Source organism: Alosa sapidissima, chromosome 24, assembly GCF_018492685.1.
Source record: "Alosa sapidissima isolate fAloSap1 chromosome 24, fAloSap1.pri, whole genome shotgun sequence".
NCBI classification, from domain to species: Eukaryota; Metazoa; Chordata; class Actinopteri; order Clupeiformes; family Clupeidae; genus Alosa; species Alosa sapidissima.
Genome location: NC_055980.1, coordinates 8,312,085 through 8,332,501, shown reverse-complemented (window position 1 = coordinate 8,332,501; position 20,417 = coordinate 8,312,085). Strand labels below are relative to the sequence as shown.

The 20,417-nt window shown below is 47.8% G+C and overlaps 1 protein-coding gene across 1 annotated transcript in view; it reads left to right on the top strand.

The window, feature by feature from the left end:
- Positions 1–1,138: 1,138 nt before the first annotated feature.
- The window catches only part of LOC121700710 (transformation/transcription domain-associated protein), an 84,368-nt gene continuing 65,089 nt past the window's right edge, over positions 1,139–20,417 (top strand). The window contains 22 exon segments of the mRNA XM_042083914.1: positions 1,139–1,405; positions 1,710–1,892; positions 2,136–2,185; positions 2,391–2,501; positions 2,903–3,007; positions 3,281–3,364; positions 3,509–3,565; positions 3,668–3,793; positions 4,597–4,674; positions 5,079–5,167; positions 5,491–5,587; positions 6,358–6,496; positions 7,237–7,315; positions 8,452–8,686; positions 9,003–9,339; positions 10,140–10,237; positions 10,557–10,751; positions 11,248–11,439; positions 14,065–14,230; positions 14,684–14,940; positions 15,218–15,418; positions 19,859–20,010. Of these exon segments, the coding sequence (XP_041939848.1) occupies positions 1,793–1,892; positions 2,136–2,185; positions 2,391–2,501; positions 2,903–3,007; positions 3,281–3,364; positions 3,509–3,565; positions 3,668–3,793; positions 4,597–4,674; positions 5,079–5,167; positions 5,491–5,587; positions 6,358–6,496; positions 7,237–7,315; positions 8,452–8,686; positions 9,003–9,339; positions 10,140–10,237; positions 10,557–10,751; positions 11,248–11,439; positions 14,065–14,230; positions 14,684–14,940; positions 15,218–15,418; positions 19,859–20,010 (2,948 nt within the window). The 5' untranslated portion in view covers positions 1,139–1,405; positions 1,710–1,792.

Here is a 20,417-nt window from a genome sequence, read left to right as displayed (position 1 = left end):
TTAAGGCCTATGCCAGACATTTTGTAGCCTAGGCTAAATGATCTCAGGCACTTAAGCGCACAATATTGTGCGCACTGCACTTAGGCTACTCTTGGCCCAATGCACTACTGCCACCTACTGCCTAGCCTTATCTTTCTGTCAAGCTTATAGCCTACCCATCAGTCTTCACTGTTTTGTCTCAATTAATTAAAAGCCAACCGCCAAGTTATTTCTATATATATATATTTCTTTTTAAGTTTTAGATATTAGGCTAATTTAGCCATATATGTGCAGGATAATGCCAAATCATGCCGACTGTCCTAGTCCTTTCTCAAAACTACATGAACTAAAATATTTTTTGTGGAGAAATTGGGGAATTTATTTAATTTCAAACAGCTTAAAAGTTGTTGGGCTACTTTGGAATTGTGATCACAGAATATTGGATTTTAACAAAGCGTCAAGAAGACCATCGTTTTCGATGGTCTTATAACATCCACTTTGTTCATATCAATCCACTTGGCACTATTTTGTGATGATATTGTGGTAATGGGAATGGGACAAAGTACACACGTAAGAAGAAATTCCTTTAAGTATGAGATTACTGTGGTATATATTACACGTTTGACTTACGTTTTTGTAAATAGCATGGTCTGGAAATAATAGTCTTTTAACATTGAAGCACATAGTGTAGCTCCGCCGACGCTGGGCGGAAGTAGCAGAGGCACTCCTTCCGGTTTCTGCATAGGTAAGTTTGAAAGAGCTTTGAGGCGTTTCTTAATAATTAAGGTTGTAAATGCTTTGTTTGGTGTTTCCCAGAGACATGCATGTGGTGTTCATATGGTATGCAAAAACGTAACATTTACAGTGTATATGTGTTTGGGATATCGCGGACATTGAGGAAAGAACAAGGACTGACTTGGCTGACTGCTAGCAATGCTGTTAGCGGTTAGCGGTTTCTTTCTTTGAGAGCGTTTGGTTAGCTCCTGATTAATTCACTGATCCTGAGGATTTTCATGGGGGTTCTCTCCAGAGATGGAAGCGAATCGCTTGTGCAGGATTTAAATACACCACAGCTTAAGATATGTGTGGATTTATTTCGCCACAGCATTGTAAATTGCGTTGATGTGCTATCGTTTAGCATGCTAGCTAGCTGTCTCTGATGTCATTTACAAGCGACTGCGTCTATCGCGAGGACAGCAGCAAACAGTTTCGCGCTTTGTCGCTGCCTGCTGAGGATCACCTGAATCACTATTTACCTATGGTATTTACAGGGAGTTCAATAATTGAATTTTGCATATATGTAATAGTGTGAGTGTAGTATTACTCAGTCTCACCACAAACAGTTTAAATATATCAGTCCGGAAAGCATGGTCTGCGGATTATCACCCAGCCTTGCCGTCGGAAGTCTGGTCCAAAAGTTTTGGAAGTGGGTTTTACCTGCATCTATCGCAGGTTTCTCAGTGCTTGTAAACTTTACTTTGTTACTTTGCTATCTATTGCTTATCCATGGTTTGTGTAAAGTGAACACATTGCAGTTAAACAGATCGTTAATTTAAATGATTGCTCGGCAGTTGGGTTGTTTTTATTTTCAGTCATCATCCATAACTGTACATCTCAACATTAACATTATTTTTTAAAGTTCTAATCAAATATGGACATCGGTCGTTTGCATTTGCACGACATCGGTCGTTTGCATTTGTGGTGATTCCCTCCGATCTATGCATTTACAGGGGACATGAATTCTTATTGAGATTGGAAGCAGACACTCGTCTGCCTCACGTTAAACGCAACACTGTCTCTACCGGCTGCAACCATGGCCTTCGTGCCCGCACCCAGCCCCACGGTGGTGGACCAGACCACCCTGATGAAGAAGTACCTGCAGTTTGTTGCAGCGCTGACAGACAACAACACACGTAAGTAGCACACAGGATTCAAATGAGGAATTGATTCAATGGCGAAGGCTATGATGAGAGCGATGTGCTTTAGCTTGGATTGGTACGTGTGTGTGTGTGTGTGTGTTTTTCCTTGTACCAAAAATCTGGGCGCTGAAAGTAAAACTGATAAGATCTGAATGCCTGTTGTGCTGCTTGAAGCTCTGTTGTCTAGACCCTATACATATGTCTGATGTTTTCAACTCAACTTTGTTTCCCTCCCAGCTGATGAAACCAAGCTGAAGATGATGCAGGAAGTCAGTGAGAACTTTGAGGTAGGCCTGACATCATCCTCAGTCCTGTGCAACACATTTTCTGGCAACTTGTGAAGGCATACATATACTGAAACGGTCCATATTCTAGAATCCCTCTGGACTTTATGCTAGGAGATCCTATAGTCCTCGCTGTTTGAGTTCAACATTTTGCTGGAGCAGCATTTTGAGGTCCGTGAGTAACTCAAGTGTTTCTTCTTCATTTCAGAATGTCACATCTTCACCTCAGTACTCCACCTTTCTGGAGCACATCATCCCACGCTTCCTGACCTTTCTCCAGGATGGGGAGGTGCAGTTCCTTCAGGAGAAACCCACACAGGTAACCAGAGCATGACCAGGCTGGGAAAGCTTACTCGCCCCAACATTGACATTCATGAAGCAAAGATAATGATGACCTCAGCTGGCCTGGGAGGCCATTAACATTTTATCAAAAAATTGTTTTTCATTGGCCTCTCCTGGTTTTAACAGCATCCCTTGTGAAGCGTTGGAATAGCAGATGTAGATTTTTATGACTTAGAATTTTTTGTACAACGGAATGGTGGTTACACTGGAATAATTCTGTGATTTATTATTGGCTATTATTTATAATTGGCTGCTGATTCACTTACTCATATCTTCTGCCGTGAGGCTTTTTGTCTGTTTGGAAAGCCTGATTTCCTCAGAGGGCAATGCTGATGCCATTGTGTCGCTAATGTCTTTGAAATCCTGTCCCTGTTGCAGCAATTAAGGAAGCTGGTCCTTGAAATCATCCACCGCATTCCCACCAATGAGCATTTGCGCCCTCACACCAAGAACATCCTCTCTGTGATGTTCCGATTTCTGGAGGTCAGTTACCCATTAAAACATGCTCCACTTCTTGTCTTGCTGTTGCCAAAAACTTTTCTCAAAGCCCAAAAAGGAATTTCATGATTTAACCATAATGAATAGCGAATGGGTCAGCCATCATGGGGTTTACTAACAACACCCAAATACTCGGTTGTCACTTGGCATAACTGCACCTAGTGCATGGCTGCAAATCAGGAAGCAGAAAGCTGCCTTTGCTAATGACTGCCTTGGACACAAAGGGTGTAAAGCAATGTTTGTTTTTAACAATTGTAGATTGAGAGTGAGGAGAACGTGCTCATCTGTCTTCGGATAATCATCGAACTCCACAAGCAGTTTCGTCCCCCTATCTCCCAGGAGGTAAGACTACATCACCAAAAACATTTTCCATCTGTTGGTTAGTAACATTTTTGTTTGTTAGTGTTTGCCCAGAGCCTGAGTTATTTATTGATAATGGTGCAAGTGTTAATTGATAATAGTGCAACCTTTTTGTTCTTTCTCCAGATTCATCACTTCTTGGACTTTGTGAAGCAGATTTACAAAGAGTTGCCAAAAGTAGTGGTAAGCTGTCCCACCCATTTAGCTAATTTGTAGTTGGCTTTTCTGCTAAAAGCAGTTTTTCTCGTGCACCTCTCTAATTGTGTGTGTGTGCTTGTGTGGCAGGCGCGGTACTTTGAGAACCCCCAGGTCATAGCGGAGAACACGGTGCCCTCTCCAGAGATGGTGGGCATGATCACGTCCGTGCTCGTGAAGACGGCACCGGAGAGGGAGGACAGCGAGACGCGCACGGTAACAGTACGCACATGCGCGCGCACGCACACACACACACACAGAATTACACTGACATCCACTAATTTCTACATGACTATCATGTATGTGCTATCACACAAATCCTGAGTGAGTTCTACTCAGTCACCAGCCGTTTTGATTGGATTTGAACTCCTTTGCTGTTTGCCTTCTGTTGGGGGAGGGGGGGGGTGCAAACCACTTCCTGTTGTTTAGTGGTCCACTCATGCACTTTCAGGCACCATCAGCTGCTGATGCGGTGATGAGAGCGATGATCTTTAACCCAGCAGACACCCTCTGTGTGTGTCCTGGTGTGTGTGCACAAATTGCCACACAGGCTGGGTGCTGAAAGCAAAACTGATAAGATCTGAGCATCTTGGCTGGTGAAGTGCTGTGCAGCGTGGTAACAAGGCCACCCAAAGCCCAGAGATCAAACGATAGAGCGAGGTGGCCATGCCTTGGTGGGCATGTTGTACTGAGGCTATTTTAATGTTATTCTAATGTCATTCAAATGATGCGAACTCAACAATCCTTTGCATAGCATTGCATTCTCCCAATGTCATCTGAAGTCGAAAGTGTTGGATGATGTTTGGCCACTTGGGGGCATCACTGTTCTGTTGTTTTGGTCGTTTGAACATACTGTAGGCTAGGTTCAGCATACTCCTTTCCTAAAATGAGTCCTGTTGTATTTCTTCATGTCTTGAAAAGACTTTTGATTTAGCAAAGACTAGGGATGTTGAGTGTGTTTTGAAGAGATGAGTGAACACATGTAAACTCACCCTGTTTATTTTTCATTTGTCCTCCAGCACACCATTATACCACGAGGCTCACTGTCCCTGAAGGTGCTGGCAGAACTTCCCATCATTGTCGTACTTATGTACCAGGTAAGTGCGCTGTGGGATTGTACATTGGTAATGCATGGCAAAATATTTTCATCATGTAAACATGCTGGCTATGAAGGTGAACAGCTTTGTGCCACCCCAGGCCTGGGTAGTATTAGTTATTCATAAGGTTGCCTCTTGTCTGGAGGGCTTCCTTTGGTGTGGAGGTCACACTGTTGCCCAGGTTGTATTGATTGGGAATCGATCAGGCCAACCCGTGTGTGGTGTATTTCTCATATTGGTCTCTCTCTCTCTCTCTCTCTCTCCTCTCCTCTCTCTCTCTCTCTCTCTCTCTCTCTCTCTCTCTCTCTCTCTCTCTCTCTCTCTCTCTCTCTCTCTCTCTCTCTCTCTCTCTCTCTCTCTCTCTCTCTCTCTCTCTCTCTCTCTCTCTCTCTCTCTCTCTGTAGCTGTACAAGCTAAACATTCACAACGTGGTGTCGGAGTTCGTGCCACTCATCATGAACACCATCATGCTGCAGGTGTCACCTCAGGCCAGGTAGGATCTCTCACTCACACAAACACACACACAGAAGATGTTTTGGAACGAAGATATATGGTTGACAATGACATTGCACTTCCTGACTATGGTCCCATTAATGAAATGCCTAACTAGCATTTGGATATTGAGATATTTTTGTTCTTGGTATTGGTTATGGTTGACCAATAGGGGTAGCTATAGCCTTGGGCTACATATATGTTAAAACATTTATTTTGCTAGCATTGAATATCAGTTCTGCTGTCAACATAAGCACCCTTTGAGATAAAGCAGATCCAACCTTTCTCCATGCTATGATGACAAACTGCAAAACCTTATTTCAGGCAACACAAGCTGTACAACAAAGAGCTGTACGCCGACTTCATTGCCGCCCAGATCAAGACTCTGTCCTTCCTGGCCTACATTATCCGCATCTATCAGGTACCGCATTCATTCACCCATTTGTTGCAATTGTGTGCTGTCCGTAAACTAGGCCTGGTTCCTGTGGGTCTTTGAAATCCATGAAAGTCTGAAACTAGAGAAGCAAAATAGACCCCTGAAAGGTTTTGAAATGATAGATATTGGTCATTGAAAGTGCTTGACTGAATAAGAAAATAAATATAAAATTGATGCATTGACGGATTTATATAAATGTTCAGAGTTGAAAAGGCACAAGAGCACATAGTGCTCATACGTACATTCAAGCTTCTCCTGTTCTTTTTTTAATGGTTGGCTGTGAGGCTCTGTAAAGCCTGCTAGTTCTCATTACAGAAATTCTCAGTGTTGTAACCGTGATTACCTCTGATCCATGTCTTAAACTATGCCGTGCTGGGTCTGGATTTCAAGGAATCAGTCCTGGAAAACTCTGAGTCCGGAGGATTGAGAAGGAGTGGAAATCTTGACGAGGGTCTCGGTTGAATTTAAATTATACAAGCGAACTGACTCTAAATTCATTGATGGTGCGGTTCTCTGAAATTGGACTGAATTCAGAATCGCTTAATCACCCGAGTGAAATACAGATCGCCACTGCTCGTTATAGGGCTTTAATAAATGAAATCAAGTGCGGCCCTAGGTGGTGCTTGGTCATTTCGTCTCTACTCTCTTTGATTTCCCCCAAAGTCTTGTCCAAATTGAAATCTTCACCTTGCCTGGGAGTGGAATCGGGAGCGATAATGGCTGTGTGTGTGTGTGTGTGTGTGTGTGTGTGTCAGGACCTGGTGGGGAAGTACTCTCAGCAGATGGTGAAGGGGATGCTGCAGCTGCTTACCAACTGCCCCCCGGAGACGGCTCACCTGCGCAAGGAGCTGCTCATCGCCGCCAAGCACATCCTCACCACTGACCTGCGCAGCCGTAAGTGTCTCACTCTCTCTCTCACACACTCACACCACTGACCTGCGCAGCCGTGAGACTCACACACTCACTCCACTGACCTGCGCAGCTGTGAGACACTCGCACCACTGACCTGCGCAGCCGTGAGACACTCACACACGCACACATTGTTGTAGGTTAAAAACAGCAAGTCTATCTTCTGATTAGCACTACTAGATCAAAACAGACTTCCTGTTCTTTCTCAGAAAGATATAATGTATAAATGTATGAAAGATGAATGGAATGGTTTTCATATGATGTTAAATGTCTTTGTTTTGGACTTAAATATTAACTTAATGCTGACATTGGACTTGTATTCCACTTGAAAATGTACTTGTTTGGTAGTTACTTATTACCTTAACGTGGACACTGAAAATTGAGAAATGGATTTCACTTGACGTTATTAAAATAGCGTGGGTGGGATCCCCAGACTGAGTCAGTGTGAGCCTGCTGAGCGACGCTGTCCCAGACTCCTCATCCTCCCCTCAATCAATAGTGCTTGGGCAGGGAAAGTGATACACTCTGTCTAATCATTAGCCCTGTGGAGAAATCTAAATCAATCAGACGCGCTAAACCTCCAGGAGTCCTTATTGATGTGACTAAGAAAGATGGCTGTGTGTGTCTGGGTTTATTTGTGTGTGTGTGTGTGGGGGGGGGGGGGGTGTTCAGAAGGTAAAACTAGATCATGGCAGAAACCAATCTCTTCTTTTGTTTTTTTGCAGAGTTCATCCCATGCATGGACAAGCTGTTTGACGAGTCCATACTCATTGGTTCAGGGTACACTGCCCGAGAGACCCTTAGGTAAGACATTCTCACACACACACACACACACACACACACACACACACACACACTCACACACTCAGACACTCACTCACTCACTCACTCACTCGCACACACTCACTCTGTCCTCCTCACTGTTCCCCTCTCCAAAACGTTGGGAGAGGCTTTTGACGTGGAAGTGATTTGTTATGAGAGAGGGCTCAGGAAGGTTCCGGAAGCGCTGGCACGGCTCGCTGGCGTACCTGCCATCAGCTGTTGAGAATGTTGACGGTGATGTTGAGAGAAGGCAACGCCTGTAGCCATTTCGGACGTTTTTCCCCAGTCAGTGGGCTGGGTTCCAGTCCAGCTCCCATGAAGGCAGGCGATTGGGGGGGGGTGGAGGGGTTGGCAGGGGGGGATGTGTGGGTGCGCGGGTGTTGGGCGAACGAGGCATGGTGGACTGGACCGCTAATGTACCAAAGCCTGCGCTGCCCCAGTGCGCACCAGAGAGGCAGGTGCCCGCGTCTCTTTGCCAGTCTGTCATTTCGGCAACACGTTCTGTCAAGGGGCCCGAAAGCCCGTCCTGGCAATTGCAGCTGCCCGCCTTCCTTCCTTCCGCCCGCCCCGCAGGTGCTGTGCGGCTGCCAACCCCCCCCCCCCCCCCCCCCCCAGCCGAGCCGTGGCCCGGCCGTCAGCCCGCGCTCGGCTAATTCGCCCAGACGGCTGATCTGTCAGAACCATTAGTGTCATTTCTTCCTGCCCTCCCTGTCCACTCTGTCTCCACCTCCCTCGAGTCGCCACGCTGCCAAACAACCCAGGATTGGGTGGGGGTGTGGGGGGGATAATGAACCTTGAAAAATCCAAAAGGTGCAAAGAGATCAGAAGTTTTGGAGGCTTTTGTTCGGTGGAAATATTCTCTGTGGAAATTTTGATTGCTGATAAGCTGCACACAATAAGGCAACTGGAAACACTAACAACATTATTGGAATTATTTACATAAGAATCAGCTAAATATGACGGTTGATTAGCAAATTCATGTTAAATTTCTGATTAGTTGATTCTCAAAGTCGACATTGTTAACATCACAGTTTAATTGACTGACTTGAATGAATGAATGGACCCTTGACCCCTCTTGTCCTCCATTCGTTTGACCTTTGCCCTCTCCTCCCCTGCAGACCCCTGGCCTACAGCACGCTGGCGGACCTGGTGCACCACGTGCGACAGAACCTGCCGCTCACCGACCTCTCGCTGGCCGTGCAGCTTTTCGCCAAGAACATCGACGACGAGTCGCTGCCCAGCAGCATCCAGACCATGTCCTGCAAGCTGCTGCTCAACCTGGTGGACTGCATCCGCTCCAAGAGCGAGCAGGAGAACGGCAACGGCCGCGACATCCTCATGAGGATGCTGGAGGTGAGGGGCAGGCATGGGTCAGTGGGTTTAGGCGTCTTTAGACAGACCTCATTTTAATGGTCGAGTTTGTTTAGGGGGTTCGCTGACCAGTAGACCTTCTTATAATGGTAATAGATAGGGGTTTTACACCCAAGGTCACTTCAAATATCCAGCAAAAAATTAATTACACATCTAATTCATAACCAAAAATGAATTGGTGTCAGTGAGACAGCACGGCTAATGGACAGAGATCTGAGTGGCTTAAGGCTCCAATTGAGTTTGTTTGCAGTTTTGTGTTGCTTATCAAAGACACTCGTCCCTTTCTCTCTCCTCACAGGTGTTTGTGCTGAAGTTCCACACCATCGCTCGCTACCAGCTGCCCGCCATCTTCAAGAAGTGCAAGCCCCAGTCCGAGATGGGCGTGGTGGACCCGGGTGCTCTCCCGAGCGTCCCTGCCACCCCCACGGCCGCCACCACGCCGGCCCTCCCTCCCCCAGCGCCCCCCACGCCAGTCACGCCCGCACCCCCTGCCCCCGCCACCCCCTTCGACCGACCCGGCGAGAAGGAGGACAAGCAGACCTTCCAGGTGTCGGACTGCAGGAGCCTGGTGAAGACGCTGGTGTGCGGCGTGAAGACCATCACCTGGGGCATCACCTCGTGCAAGGCACCTGGAGGTAAGGCTACTGTTCGCCTGTCACAACCTTTATGGTTGTGGGTGGATTCATAGTTCCCTTATACGTAGGTTTTAATAATTTGGCACTAACAAGTTCTAAAATACCACAACAATAAAGTACCAAGACTATGGGGCTGGTTTTGTAATCGCTGAGCATGAGCACCGTAAAATTGTGGTGCCACTCAAAGTGAAAGGGCGTGTGTGTGTGTGTGTGTGTGTGTGTGAGAGAGAGAGTGAGAGAGAAGTGCTTGACGGACTGTTGCGCACGTCTTCGCCCAAAAGAAGGCAGACAGCAGTGCCGACGGCTGATGCGCTCCTATTTTGCACGCATCGCGGTGATTTCACGCCACTATTCAGAGGAAGCAAACTGTTTCTACGCTCATTTCCTCTAAAGTGGATCCAGATTTATGTACTTTATGGCTATATAGGGAACCTTTTATCTGGGCGGTGTTTTCAGAGAGTTGGAGAACTTGTCACATCTTCAGAAAAGGCAGGTGTGGGCAGGTACCCAGGTCCACTGCAAACAGCCCCATCTAAGTCTGACAGACTGGCACATTGCAGACATATGCCGATCTGATCAAAGTTTCTTTTATGGGCATTGGGCAACACTGCAAAAAAGATTTTTGCCTTGCTAGAGTAAAAGTACTATTAAAAAAGTTGAGCGCTGTGCAGCATTTGGTGTTGCAGATTTTATGAATTCAAAGACTCTTTTATTCTGCTCAGACATATGGTTAATACCCTATACACATCAGAGTCTATTTCTAAAGAACTCTTCTTTCTTTCTTTTTTTCTGTTCTGCAGATGCGCAGTTCATTCCCAACAAGCAGCTGCAGCCCAAAGAGACTCAGATCTACATCAAGCTGGTCAAGTACGCAATGCAGGCCCTGGACATTTACCAGGTAAAACCGCTCCCTCATCCCAACGACTCTCTTGAGCATAGACATGCATGGAATAGGCATCCCAACGATTCTCTTGAGCATAGACACGCATGGAATAGTCCTGCCCAAATGTGTGTAGCTGAATGTGCTAAATACGTAATGCTGAAACAGATGGAGCTAATGTTTACAGCTGAAACCATAGCATACTTACATATTTAATACTTTAATTCAAATGTTGTTCATTTGAAAGATGACGTGCAGGTGAAGGTCAGACAAGGTTCGTAAAGCAGTGTGGTTGCGTTGAGCCCCATATCACAGAGCCCTACCCCCTCTTGGCTAGGTACAGATTGCAGGCAACGGTCAGACATACATCCGCGTGGCCAACTGCCAGACAGTCCGCATGAAGGAGGAGAAGGAGGTGCTGGAGCACTTTGCTGGCGTCTTCACCATGATGAACCCCCTCACCTTCAAGGAGATCTTCCAGACCACCGTGCCCTACATGGTGGAGCGCATCTCCAAGAACTACGCCCTGCAGGTAAACCCCGTCACCTTTGTATCGTGCAAGTGCCCCCATACGTATCGCTATGAAGAGGACTGAAGAAATGACTCCTAATTTCCTCCATCGGCCATCGGAGATGCATGTGTTATTCTTCGAGCAGTTAATTAAGCCGTAATAAATGTAAAGTTCTTCCTTAGGCACTCAAGCTCTTCTCTTCTCCATTTATTTGAGGCATTTAATAGACCGCTAGGGCAGGCGTGCCATCAATTCCTCTTTAAACCGTCCTTAAACACTCTTGCTAGAGTCGAAACCCACTGCGCCCAAGCAGATACTTAAAAAAAAAGAAAAACAACTTCTTGACTGAAGTGTTTGCAAAATATTTATGTAGTGTGTTTAATTTACAATTATATACCAATATGCTTTTGGATCAACTTCGACTCGGCTGAAACATAAGCATTTTGAAGGACTTCTTGTGGGTGTTTTTTTTTTATTTTCTCTCGTACTAATACCCCCCCGTGGTTTCCTTTTTCAGATCGTTGCCAACTCGTTCCTGGCCAACCTGTCCACGTCGGCCCTGTTTGCCACCATCCTGGTGGAGTACCTGCTGGAGCGGCTCCCCGAGATGGGCTCCAACGTGGAGCTGTCCAACCTCTACCTCAAGCTCTTCAAGCTGGTGTTCGGCTCCGTGTCCCTCTTCGCCGCCGAGAACGAGCAGATGCTGAAGGTGAGGGAGCGAGTGACCGTGTGGGTTGTGACCGAGCGATGGAGAGTCGGGCAGATTGCGCAATGTCGTTTTTTTAATATTTTCTTTTTGTCGCTTCATGGTGGGTAGTGATGCTCTTGCATTGGAGCGTTAGAGTCAGGGTTGTGGCTGTAGTCTCGTTGCAGTCGCTTATCTCGTGAGGTGCTGTGAGGAGGCCTTAGGGATGGAGTCACATTCAATATGTCGCGCACGCTTAAACGGTCACACTCGTTTTAACAGAAATGTGCACATAAAACTGAATATGCACCACATGCTCACATTATGGTTATGCACATATGCACTCATTTGCCAGTACTCCCTCTACACACACGCCCCAACATTTCTTCATAAACACTTTTATGCATGCTGTGCGCTTTTATGCATTAATCTTGCACATTGCGATGAAACCAGGTCTGTAGGCGCACGCACACTCTAAAGCCCCATTCCCAGCGGTGGCATCATGCTGCAGTGGTGGCGTCGGCAGCAGCAGTGATCTCTGCCTAATGCGATGTGTCAGCCGGCGCTCTGAGAAATGGCACTGGCACCTCCGATTGACAGGCGAGCCCTTGCTGAAGGTCACGCACAAAGCGCTGTGAAGGGGGTGGGGGATGAGGGGGGTGGGGGGGGGGGGGTGGGTGAGGCGGGAGTGATCGAGCCAAGGGGAGGTTGTGAGAGGAGGGGAAAGGGGGGTGGGGGGGGGGGGGTGGGTGAGGCGGGAGTGATCGAGCCAAGGGGAGGTTGTGAGAGGAGGGGAAAGGGGGGGGGGGGGGGGGGAGGAGGCTGCTATAGGCAGGCTTCTTAAGCTCAGTTCCCGTGTCAGAGATGCCCTGATGTGGGAGCGGCTAATACAGTTGATTGACAGCTTCAGTCAGCCATGCCCACTGTTAACTTTTTGACTCCTCTCTCAGACACTTTGGACTTTTCTTGGCGAACAAGATGCGGTGTTGTTACGGAAAGACCAATTAGTTTCTCACACCTGCCAAGAGTTTTGGGCCTACTTCCAGTTCTCTTTCTCCATTTTACCCGCGCGCACACACCAAGTCTTCCAAGCGCACATCTAGTGAGGAAAAACCAAATGTCCATTTGGAGTTGAGTTCTGTCCAGCAGCCTCTTAATTTGTGGCCCCTAGCCCAGGGGGCGGCTGTGAAGGGAGAGGAGGCGAGTGTAGTGTGCGGAGTGAGTAGTGGGCTTTGGTGTTGCCTGTGGAGTCGCACCCTCCACTGAATCCCTGAATCAGTGTCCCTCCCTATCCGAGCTGCTTGCTTTTCTGCTGACGTCCACCAGAAATACGACTTTGACCTTTTCCTTCGTTGTAAAATCTGTGTGGGGGGTTTGCGCCGTTGAATCCGCGAGCCATAAAGCATCCCGCGATAGCGTGAAATGACGACTTCTCGCAAAAGTGGCAAACTGTGTGTGTGTGTGTGGTTGGGGGCGGGGGGTGTAAAATATAAAGAATTGGAGCACTTCCTGACAATGACCCTTTAGATGTGAGAAGCCAGGGCCATTGTTTTTGTCTCTGTCTCTCTCTCGTTCTTTCTTTCTCCGCTACGTGCGCTGCCTCTCTCTGAGCGGAGGAGGAGTAATCACTCATCCGCCGTGCCGTCATCCCTTCATTTTTCACACGGCGAAGGCCAGCAGCGCCGCCGTCGCCTGAGCTCAGCAAGCAGGCCCAGGGGAGCCATCCCTGAAGGACGATCCTGCCACACTACTCTCTCTCTGTGTGTGTGTGTTGTGGGGGACGGTCACGCCGCTTGTGTCAAATAATCTCGGTGGCGTCTCAATTGGTAGAAAATAGTAACAACAACACCAAGGTCGGGCGGTTGAGCGGGAGCGCTTAGACCGTGTTATTTAGCCGCGGCTCGTGTCCAGGGTGTCCTGCGCCACTTTGAGGGCATGCATTTTTCATCGGCTGCCTTTGGCTTCAGGGGATCGGAGCCTGCGATTTTTGTCTCCGCCGTGTTAAAATCAAGAGACGGCTTTATTGGAGATGATGTATGATGTGGCGGTCGCATTTTTGTTTTTTCGGCTGCTGCTCTCTAACCACCATTTCTATGCCATTGGAGTGTAGCAGGCAGCACTGTTCCTCTGGTCTACAGACATGTTGTAGTGGCGTACACCAGCAGCCCTTGGTCAAAACCACACGCATGAAACAGAAATGTCTGTGGCGCATCCTAAATAACATTGAATGAAGATGACAAGACCCCAGCCCATGTTTATGTCACAGGGATGGGCAACCACAAAAACAAATCTGCGTATATGTGAAATGCTCTGATGTTACGATTATGGCTGGGGGCAAAGGCCTATTGATTACTGCTCAAAATATTTATTAGATACCCGAGCACTTTCATAACAGTGTAGGTTTCTTTCCACATCCATGATGAGATATGTGTGTGTTTGTTTAAGTGACTCATTATTTTAATATGACTGTCACGAAGTGCCCTGGGTTCTCACAAAAAAATAAATGTAACAAAGAAAGTCATCACTGCCGTTCCATCAAAGTTGTTTCATTTCCCTCGTGAGATGAACAAAGTCGTGAGACGTGTAGGTGTGTGTGTTTATACCTTCTCTAACCTTCCGTTCCTCTTCCTCCTCCTCCTCCTCCTCCAGCCTCACCTGCATAAGATCGTGAACAGCTCCATGGAGCTGGCCCAGTCGGCCAAAGAGCCCTACAACTACTTCCTGCTTCTGCGGGCGCTCTTCCGCTCCATCGGGGGCGGCAGCCATGACCTGCTCTACCAGGAGTTCCTGCCCCTGCTGCCCAACCTGCTCCAGGGTACGCTCACCCACGCCAAACGCACGTCAATACCGCACACACACTGACCCCCCAAGGCTAGGCTTTCACACATCGACTGGGTTTACAACACACCTTCAAAGGGTGTAATCCTGTAAATAAAAATAAAAAATATCAGCGTATCACCTAGTGTTGTAACTAAGGATTATAATGTTTATAAGGATTTGTTGTTGTGTTGTTTTGAATCATTTGCAGTATGTTCAGCAGAAGGTTTGGTTATTAGAATAATTAAGGGCATTAAGTGATTTTTGGAATTGGATTAGTTTTTAAGTAGCTCCTTTTTAGTGCCATTCTAATTTTATAATTAGATTTTAAACATTCAGAGAAAAAAATGTTTGTAGATTGATGAATATTGTACACGGTAATGTCTAATGCTATCCCTGTGTGTGTGTGTGTGTGTGTGTGTGGGGTTGTGCGTGTGTGTACCTCTCCCAGGCCTGAACATGCTGCAGAGCGGCCTGCACAAGCAGCACATGAAGGACCTGTTTGTGGAGCTGTGTCTGACCGTGCCGGTGCGCCTCAGCTCGCTGCTGCCCTACCTGCCCATGCTCATGGACCCGCTGGTGTCGGCGCTCAACGGCTCGCAGACGCTGGTCAGCCAGGGCCTGCGCACGCTGGAGCTCTGCGTCGACAACCTGCAGCCCGACTTCCTGTACGACCACATCCAGCCTGTCCGCGCCGAGCTGATGCAGGTGAGCTGCCGGAACATGCGTAGGGATGGGCAGGGTGGGGCGTGCTGGGGGGGTTTGATTGGTTAGTGTGTGGGGGGGGGGGGGGGTTTGATTGGCTTTTTCTTTAGTGTAATGTCTGTATATATGTGTTTTTATATGTATATATGTGCTTTATATATTGGAAGTGTCTCTGCCTAATTGATCCCAACTGTTGGAGCCAAATCCTGTACGTGTGCACATACTTGGTAAAATACGTATGTGTAATGTGACGTAAAAATCGGACTGTGTCTTCCTGCAGGCACTGTGGCGCACACTTCGCAACCCGGCGGAGAACATCTCGCACGTAGCCTACCGCGTGCTAGGCAAGTTTGGCGGCAGCAACCGCAAGATGCTGAAGGAGTCGCAGCGGCTGCAGTACGTGGTGACTGAGGTCCAGGGCCCCAGCATCAAGGTGGAGTTCAACGACTGCAAGGCCTCCATTCAGCTGCCCATGGAGAAGGTGAGTGCAGGTCTTAAATGAGTGACCGGTCAAGGTTAATATAGACTGGCCTAACCGATCAGATTTGGCCATAGCATATATGAAGTGACTGAAAATGAGAATCCATATTGTTTGTTACATTGTTTGCAAATGTTGCCATTTGATGTAGGTCAACTCCTCCTACTCTTGAATAGAAAACAATTCCTTGAGTGGAATGGTTTGTAGTCTTCAATCTTTAATAGGCATTTGTTTTTGACGCTGTCCAGTCTTCTAATGGGCATATCTTGTTGAAACCAGTGCCCAGTGGAATCCCATGGCATTTCTCTTCATGATGGACATAAGAATGGAAAATCAGCTTGAATGCTCGCTGATGCCATCTTGGTCTGCATCAAACTATTGATTGCTCTAGCCTTAGGTGGTGTTTAGATGTAAACAAAAACGATGCAAACGGTGATATTTTTCTGCGTTTGACGTCATTTAGACGCAAACGGAGGTTTTACCCACTCACAAACAGAGTTTTTAAAAACTCTGGGCTGAACGTTTTTTTTGGGAGAACTCTGCTCGTTTGAGTCTAAACGGGTACAAACGGAGATTTATGTGATGAGGTGGAGATTTTGTTATGTCTGACTGCGACATAAAAGAGAAAGAGGAAGTGATTTGTTGCTGTTTTTTCTATTTTTGGGATTCTGATTGGCTAACATGGGCTTGATCTTCTCATTACACTGCCACCTACAGGTTCAGCATGCTCTTGATGACATATACACGGGTTAATGTAAACGAAAACTTTTCTGAAAACTGACTTGGTGTGTACAATGTTATTTTTGAAAACGGAGAGGGTGAAATGTCCGTTTATGAAAATAGCCAGCCACGTGTAAACACAGCATTAGACTTGATTGCTCTGGCTTTAAACAAAGGGATTGTTGGTTTTCCATTTTCCATTTGCTGATGGGATTAAGTGTGCCGTGTGCCTTTTATGCGGATGTGTGTGTGTGTGTCCGCGCGCATGTGTCTTAAAGTAGTAAATGCTGTGTGTCTTAATGCGTTGTGATGGCCGCACAGTGTCAACACAATCTACTTGAACTAAAGCAATACGTGATTATAGCAACACATGAATGCCCAAGTGGCAGAATTTCTTAGGTGCCTTGGCTGCTTACTTACTCCTACTCCATCCATCACCCTGAAGATGTGTTGTTATGGCTTCTTGGGGGAGGGGTAAAGAAAAATAAAAATAAATCAATGCTAGATTGTGGCTTTCTCCTGGATGCCTGAAATGAACCAACCCTGGACTGTATTTGCGTCAGCAGCGAGGTCTGTGACGTGAAGTTGCAGTGAATGATGGCGGCTCATTTTTTTTTTTTGTGCAGAGAATTTTGGATGGATATATACGTCAGGCCATTAGATGTAGTCTGCCGGTCTAATGAATGGGCCAGGAAGTGAAGATTAGATAAAGAGGCAGGCTGATGGAGACTATTTTTTTTTTATTTTTTTTTTTATTTTATTATATATAAATAAATATTTATTCATTTATTTCTTCCCTTCCTGGTGGTCTCTGCACGACACGCTAATGTGTGCTCTTTGCTGCTGTAAACACTGCGCCCACTTGCAGACCAAAATATGTTTTTTCTTCATCTGCTTTTTTCAGAGTTATTGAATCATGTCTCATATTTGTGTGTGTGAGTGCATGTTGCATGTCTTTCTCCCTTTTTGTGACCCATCACGAAGCCTGACTTGTGTGCCGTTCTCACAAGCTCTCCACTTTGATGTCGCACGTTTTAAGAGATCTCTCCTAGTCAGAGATGCTCTTTCTCTCTCTGACACACACTCTCACACACTCTCACACACACACTCTCTCTCTCACACTCTCACACACACACACACACACACACACACACACACACGAAACGTAGTCACTCACACACACAAACACACACGAAACGTAGTCACTCACACACACAAACACACACATCCCCTTTTACTCATTTCAGCTGTGCACAGTAGACAGCAGATGGAGGGGAGGAGTGGGAGGAGGGGAGCGAGGGATGGGTCCCATTCTCCCACAACCATGAATCCTTGTCAAGAGAGGTGCATCTCTCTCTCTCCTTCCCTCTCTCACGCTCTCTTATTCCTTTTTTTTCTTTCTTTCTTTCCCTCTCTCTCGCTCAAAAAGCGAAGACAGTCTCTTCCTCAGGTAATTAAATAGATCATCAGGCTGTAAGCTGTCGCTCCTGTCTTTTCCTCCTCCTCCTCTCATCCTCCTCTCCTCTCCTCCTCCTGCTCCTCCTCCATCCCCCCCCTTCCTCCTTTAATCAATCTCGGGGCCGGTGCGACTGACGGGATTATTTACTCCGGCTAATGGCTCTTCCTGCCGCTGCTCGCCACTGCTCGGGAAAACACAAACTGTCATTTCTGTAATTGCGTTTCGCCCCTCAAAGACGGATGCTGCCGCCGAACGCAACCGCCACTGCCTCTCCCGCGTCCCACACGCTGTAATTTAATTTGCATGCGGTCGCACCGTTGCCATGGGCCCCAGCGTGTGCGTGTGTGTGTGTGTGTGTGTGTGTGTCAATAATGTCTGCATGGATTAAGCAGCAGAGCACCCACACCCCACCCCCCCTAACATCACCCGGTGCACAAATACCCATTTACGTAAACACACAGTCATAAACATGTACGCTCACACACACACACACACACACACACACACACACACACACACACACACACACTCCCATAAGTCACTCTAAGGCACAGCAGTAGCATCCTCCCAGAGCACTTCACCACCCATAATGGATGTGTGGGAGGGACAGTGTTTGTTTGCTTGTTCTTGCTGCTCTGTGTGTGCGTGTGCGTGTGTGTTGTATTCATGGTGAGTTTTGACATCAGCCCAGCTGAAGCGAATCTGCTTCTCCATTCGGAGAGTTTGCAAATCACCCCTAATACGCCCTGTCAGGGGTCTCTGTCACCCCCCCCCCCCCCATCTTTGTTCTACCCCACCCCACCCCCTAAATGATGGAGAGTGAGTGGATTAGGTCTCTGCCCATTCCTCAAGCATCAAGCTCCCTAGGATGGAGCAGTTAATTGATGCCCCCCCCCCCCACTGGCGCAGGCTCCAACACATCCATCTCCTCTGCTTGAGCAGCACACAGTCCTCCAATGAGATTGGAAAGACAAGTGCGAGAGCTGACTGAAGCAATCGCCTGCTGTTCTTTTACGGATCCTTCCTTCTCTCACCTGTGCTCTCGTTATCTCTGGCCTGCTCCCAGGCAGCCTGTGAAGTTTATTTGAGTCTGTGGCCTGGGCTCTAGGTAGGGGAGGTAATGAAGCACCAGACGTTCATAGTCTGGCATCGTAATAAGCCCATCTCAAGTCTAATCCCCCCCTTGGAGAGGAGAGAAGAAACAGATTTTGAAGCTCTCCTTGAGAAAGTTTGGTTGCAGTGATTTTTGGCAAGACAAAGATCCTAGACAAAGTTAAGTTGAATTCTTCCTCCCAACTTCATATACTGGTAACGTTAGCTACAGATCTTTAGAATTCAGAGCATTGCCTTGCTTTGTTCTCTCTCGCTCTCGCTCTCACTCTCTCTCTCACTAGCTCTCTCGCTCTCTCGCGCTCTCGGGCTCTCTCTCGTCTCTCTCTCTCTCTCTCTCTCCTCTCTCTCTCTCTCTCTCTCTCTCTCTCTCTCTCTCTCTCTCTCGGCCCTCTATCCCCTGGCTCCCTGAGTTCTGATTGGAGCCGTGAGTGGAGCTGCTCTCATGAAGGGCGGTGTGGTTCGCGCCCGACTGGCCAACTTCGCTCCGACTGTGAAAGCCGCCGTGCTCCACTGGGTCTGACGCTCACAGCCGCGGTCGGGGCACTGAGACGCTTTGACGAATGGCCCATTTCTAAAGCCGACAATCCACATGGGAATGTCCGCTACATGTGTAGCCTACGAGGCAAAGTGACATTTCAGAGTGTTGCCCCAGCTGGGCAGAACAGCTCCCGGTTTCCGTCTCCCAGGCCTACTGCTCCAAGGCTCCGAGGCCTCCGCGGCCGAGCTTACTAGAACTTCCGCTCTCCGAGAACTAGAACTAGAACTGCTGCTCTCGGAGCTTGCTCGCTGCAGCACGGCCTCCTGGGCTTTCTAATGTGGACGGGGCTCCACACGGGTTCTTTGTGAATTCAGATGCTGTCCTGAGTCATCATTTCCTCAGTTTAGCCTGAATGAATGATGAAATGTTTATCGTCCCTGAAGGAGGACAACTCATAAACTGTGTGTGTGTGTGTGTGTGTGTGTGTGTGTGTGTGATTTGGACTTTTTTTGGACTTTTGGGTCAATGCATTCTTTTGGTCGGTTTCACCTGTACACCATTTCACGAAATGTTCTGAAAAGTTTCTTTTGCCTCGGATGTTTAGTCATCGGAAGTCGTGGTACAGTCTGTTCATTAATCTCTCTCTCTCTTTCTCTCTTCCCTCCCCCCCCAGGCGATCGAGACGGCCCTGGACTGCCTGAAGAGTGCCAACACGGAGCCCTACTACCGCCGGCAGGCCTGGGAGGTCATCAAGTGCTTCCTGGTGGCCATGACGAGCCTGGAGGACAACAAGCATGCGCTCTACCAGCTTCTGGCGCACCCCAAGTAAGACAGCCAGCGCGTGCGTTGCGAGGCGTGAACCGTGTCCCACCTGGGGCGCCACCTGCCCGATGCCAAATGCTCCAATTAATCAACATTCACAGAGCTCCCTCTCCCACCCCTACCCTGATGGTGCTCACAGCCCGCTGTCGCTCAAGGTTCCCCGATTGCCATGGTTTTGGGTGGGGTGTGTGGGGGGGGGGGGGGGTGTGTGTGCTATTGACATCATTTCCCCCCTCTGGCCTGGCGCTCCATCTGTCTCCATCTGTAGCCCCTGACAGCACTGCGGGTGGTCCATGCTCCGCTTCCTCTCTTTCTTTGTCTCCATCTCATATATATCTCTCTCTCTCTCTCTTTCTCTTTTTCTCTCTCTCTCTCTCTCTCTTCTCTCTCTCTCTCTCTCTCTCTCTCCC